The following is a 4913-nucleotide window of genomic DNA, read 5'->3' as shown; positions in this document are numbered from 1 at the left end:
GGTGGGTTAATCTGGATGCCCAGGAAGTAGGTAGTGGAAACATCTGGGAACCAAGCACATCTGGAAATCAGAACAATCAGTGATTCTGGAATGATAATTATGTGATGGTCACTGTTAATTAAAGTAACCCTCTTTTCTTTTATAATCAAGTATGGGAAAAGTATCTACAATATGCAACCATGTGTTATATGCTGGGTATGTAGTAGACAGTTGAACAAGACAGAGACGGTCTCTAACATCATGGAGCTCATTCTAGTGGAAGAAAGAGACATTAAGCAATGAATCACAATTATTTAATTACTGTTGTGTTAAGTGTTATGGAAAAATTCTGCTGTTCCTCTTTCCCATGTCCCATATAATCCTTTCTGGGGATATCAGATCTCTTAAACCATGCCCCTAAGCTCCTTTCTTTTTGGCATTTGCTTTAAGTTTTTAAAAAGTGATATCTTTGTCACCACATTGCTAGGGAGGGCTGATTTCCCCAGGGTTTACAGCAACATGCTGTCTTCCCACCATAATTATTAACCAGGGAATGGCTCCTTTCTCTCCTGTCTGCCTGGTACACTGGTTCTGCCTGTCTCCACCTAAGCTGAGTACTCCAGATCCTGTCTCTGGGTGTGGGGCTCTTTGTTAGGTTACAGTGAAGGGAGTGACACTGAAAATGCTCTTGATGGGAAGAATCATTCCTGATTGGAGTCCGAACTGATAGTGGATTCTCCCACAATTGGCAGCAACAAAGAATCCAAGACAGTATCTGTGTGACTCCATTGGGCGTAGCTTCCTACTGGCTGCCACAGCTCAGCAGGTGCTCCTGTTTACCCATTGCATGCCCCCCACCCAGCAGGCCCCTGGGGCCCGGGCAGAACTTGTCATGTGACCTGGGAGGCGTTGACCATAGAGAGAAAGTGGCTCGCAGTAGCTGCTCAAAGGTGAAAGAACCCCTCCCAGAGGAACCACAAGGGATTCTGGGGGGTTTGAGCTGAGGGAAATACTGATTCACCCTCCATTTTGGATTTGTCCTTTGGATAAAGGGCCCTGAGAAATCCATGTTGATATTGGTATTCCTGTCTCATTGATCCCGGTGACTCCATGAGCAGTGTCCCCATGATTTTCCTGGAGTCACCTCCAATTTCTCTCTCTTCTCACAACACTTCTTATGTGGAAGACCAGCAATGTAAAAACTGGAAAAAACGTTTTTATTCTCAAGTCCAACAACTTTCTCCCCAAAAGCCAGAGAGAGAGTGAGCATAGAAAGGACAGAGGCTTGGGGCACCTGAGCGACTCAGTCGGTTAAGTGTCTGACCCTTGGTGGTGATCTCAGGGTCGTGGGATTGAGCCCCGCATTGGGCTCCACGCTCAGGGAGGAATCTGCTTGAAGATTCTCTCCCCCTTCCACTCCCTCCACTCTCTCTGTCTCTCTCAAATAAATAAATAAATAAATAAATCTAAAAAAAAAAAAGAAAAGAAAGAAAGGGTAGGGGCTTTCCCAGGTGCCACAGGCAAGAGCCCCACCAGAACTCAGGCCTTTGTTTCTCAAAACAGGGCTTTCTCTTCTATGCCATGTTTCCTGGAGGATCCAGAAGTTCAAGTTTCCAGGGGAAAACTTCAGGAGAAAATACTAGGACCAGGGTTTTCTATTTCCCTTTCTCTCTCTTTTTTTTTTTTCATTGATAACATCAGACAAATCTATATTTCACATTTTTATCTGAGTCTCTATCTGGTGAGTGCTGAAACAAGATGTGGTATCTGTCAATTCAAAAGTTCCTTTGAAATGTTCCAGAAGTCAGACCCAAGGACCTAGCCAAAGAATGAAAGTTCTCTGTCCCAAACTGAGATACTTATCCCTTAGTATCTGAGGCCCATCCTGAGATGTTGGGCCATTGGGATTTTCTCACACCTGCGGGGAGGCAAACGGCACTGCCATGGGCATTTCTGCCCTCAGAGAGGCCAATGTGGCTCACAGTCCCGGGTGAGACAGAGTGAGGCACCTGAGAGGCAGAAACACAAAGGGTGAAGGCCAGAGGGGTGCTAAGGGGCCACTGAGTCCAGCTGTTTTCTCTTCCTTCCTCTGCTCCGCTGCTTTGCAAATAGAAGTACAGATGCTTACGACCTGGGTGGACAGGTGCACATGGCGATGGACCACCCAACAGTCAACCACACAATGTGCTGGCTCACCAGCGAAGTAGGGGCACTACAGATAATTTCTGAAAGAATTTCGCGTTTGGTATTTCAAAGCATCGTCCAACTGGCCCATCCTAGGAAATACCTGAGTTTGGCTGGATCTTCTTACACTTAATTTACAGGTTAGGGTTCTTGTTTTACTCTGAATTACCTACTACATGTGAACGATGCAGGCCAGTGCTTCGGGCCCGCAGGGTGCTGTTTCCCAGGGCACAGAACTTGCCACTATAACTGGCAAGGGTGCTCCCTGTCTGGATTGTCCACCAGCCAGTTACACAGCTAGACAGAAGAACCGGTCACTGAATGTACAACCTGAAGCCATGCTTCACATCCATCACCCCCTCTCATCATCCAAGCCTGCCAGGGAGTGCTTATGCCCGTCAGCCAGCGAGAATCTGAGGGTCCGTCCAAGGCCACGGCCGGTGAGGGGGAGAGCAGAGGGTGTTCTGGAGCCAGGCTGCTGCAAAAGCGTGAGCCCCGCCTGGCAACCAAGAGTGCTGGCTTGTGGACCAGCTCTGCCACTCGCCTGCTGTGACTTTGGGTCCCTGAGCCTTGGTTTTCTCATCTGGGCAGTGAGGGCTGTGGAAGAAAAGATCTCTGGGGGGTTTCCAATTCAATGAGCTCGTTTCTGAGGGTCCCCTCTGTGGTTGACAGATCGGATGTCACAATGGTCCACACCCAAAGGGAGAGGGTGAGGACTATCCGGCCTAGTGAGCACCTGCTGCCAGCCACATTCTCTCCCTTCATCTTGTCCCATGGACCTTAGTGGTCAAGTGTGTGGCTTGTGAGTCAGAAAGGCCCTGATTCCAATCCCAGCTCCTACTTCCGGCGGTGTGACCTTGGGCAAGTCACTTCCCCCTTCCTGGGGCTCATTTCTGTCATCTGTGACCTCCTGGGTTGTTGTGATCCTTATGGGGAGATATAACGCTTAGCTTAGACAACGCTTACACGCGAGCCTGGAACACACAGGGCTCAGAGCTGGCTAGTGTGTCCGCCAGTGACAAAGCCTTGCTTTGCTGGGGGAAAGGCTTGGCCAAGATGATTTGAATCCCACCCAGAGGTGCACCTTGTCCACATCTGCCAGGGTATGTGGTCTAAGATCCCATAGTCCATGTATGCACAGCCAGCCTGGATCCTGGTTGCCTGCATTTTGTGCACCCAATCTGTCTTCCTGATCCCTGGTCCTGGTTATAGGTCCTGGCCACTCTGTCCTGTTTCCCCACTCCAGCATTCTCTGCTTGTCTTGGGAACTTTTTCCCTAGCCCTACTCACCTGTTAAACCTGATCCACACTGGTATCTCCTATGGCGTCTCCATGCAAGGCCCTTTTGGTGCTGAGCCATGACCCACTAAACCCTCAGCCCTCTCCTTTCAGGCAGGTCTCCTGGGGTACTTTCTTTCAAGATGGTACTCCTATGGGAACTGCACCCACCATCCCTCAGAGATCAACTCCCTGACATTTCTTAGGACATATATGGGGGAGGGTAGGATTTGTCCCTAGACTTTGCTGACAATGAGAAGAGCATCATTAACAACTCTCAAGGGCTCAGCACTTTATGCCAGTGGTGTATACTTTATTTTAATGAGAAGTCTGACTGAAATCCATGGATGGATCATCTTTGCTTGTTGGAACTATCTGCTCAGTTGAATTCTCTTTTACCATTCTATATTCATTAATTTATTTATTCAACAATATTTACTGAGCTCCTAATCTGTCCTGGGCACTGTTATTTTGTGTCCTGAGTGCAGAATTAGCTGCATCTAAAGCTCAAGGGCTCTCATCCAAGACTGGGTCTTGAGATACGTGATTTTGGTGATGGCTGCCTTGACTTCCTTGTTTCTCAGAGTGTAGATGAGAGGGTTGAGGATTGGTGTGACGATAGCATATGCTACATTGCCCATGATGTGGAAGTCGAGGGGCAGGTCAGCCCTGTAGGCCACATAGGCTATGGCAATGGATGAATAGTAGGTGCCAACCACCAGGAGGTGGGAGCTGCAGGTCGAGAAGGCTTTCGAGCGTCCTTCTCGGGAGCTGATGTGAAGCACTGAAGCCAGGATGTGGGCATAGGAGAGAAGCACCAGGAGAAGGGGCAGGAAGGATACCACCATGGCGATGCAGAAGCCCATGAGGGTCTGGGGTAAGGTGTCAGAGCAGGAGGCCTGAACCAAAGCCAGGTGGTCACAGAAACAATGGTAGATGTGAGCAATGTTGTTATATGCCATCTGGGAGGTCTTGACCACTGCAGGGATGGGCAGGAGGAGAGCAATAAACCAGGCACAGGCTGCCAGGGCAGCATTGGTCTGTGGGGTCATGTGGACAGGGTAGTGCAGGGGACGGCAGATAGCCACATAGCAGTCATAGGCCATGACCACCAGGATGAAGGCTTCTGAACATGTGAAGCTTTGGAAGAGGTACATTTGCAATAAGCAGGCAGGGAAGCTGAGGAAGTGGTCTCCAAGCAGGAACAGGGACAGCATCTTGGGGACAGTGGTTGTGGTGAAGAGAATGTCCAGAGTGGAGAGGTTGATCAGGAAGAAGTACATGGGCTTGTGGAGGCTGGGATCTGCCACCACAGCCACCAGGATCAGGGCATTTCCCAGCAGGATGAGAAGATAGAAGAGGAGGAAAATAAAGAACACAGGGAGGAAGAAGCTCTCTGGCAGAGAGGGGATTCCCACCAGGTAGAAGACTGGTGATCCATCCACTGATCCATTACAGGTTGTGGCCCCCAT

The 4913-nt window shown here is 49.3% G+C and overlaps 1 protein-coding gene across 1 annotated transcript; it reads right to left on the bottom strand.

The window, feature by feature from the left end:
* Positions 1–3941: 3941 nt before the first annotated feature.
* LOC116629280 (olfactory receptor 2AT4) lies at positions 3942–4913 on the bottom strand. Its single transcript, XM_032399586.1, has one exon. It carries the CDS (start codon positions 4911–4913, stop codon positions 3942–3944), a length of 972 nt encoding a protein of 323 aa, XP_032255477.1.

The sequence above is a fragment of the Phoca vitulina genome, unplaced genomic scaffold, assembly GCF_004348235.1.
Source record: "Phoca vitulina isolate PV1807 unplaced genomic scaffold, GSC_HSeal_1.0 scaffold541, whole genome shotgun sequence".
NCBI lineage: Eukaryota > Metazoa > Chordata > Mammalia > Carnivora > Phocidae > Phoca > Phoca vitulina.
Note: the sequence above shows the minus strand (reverse complement) of the source record. Positions and strands in the feature narration are given on the sequence as shown.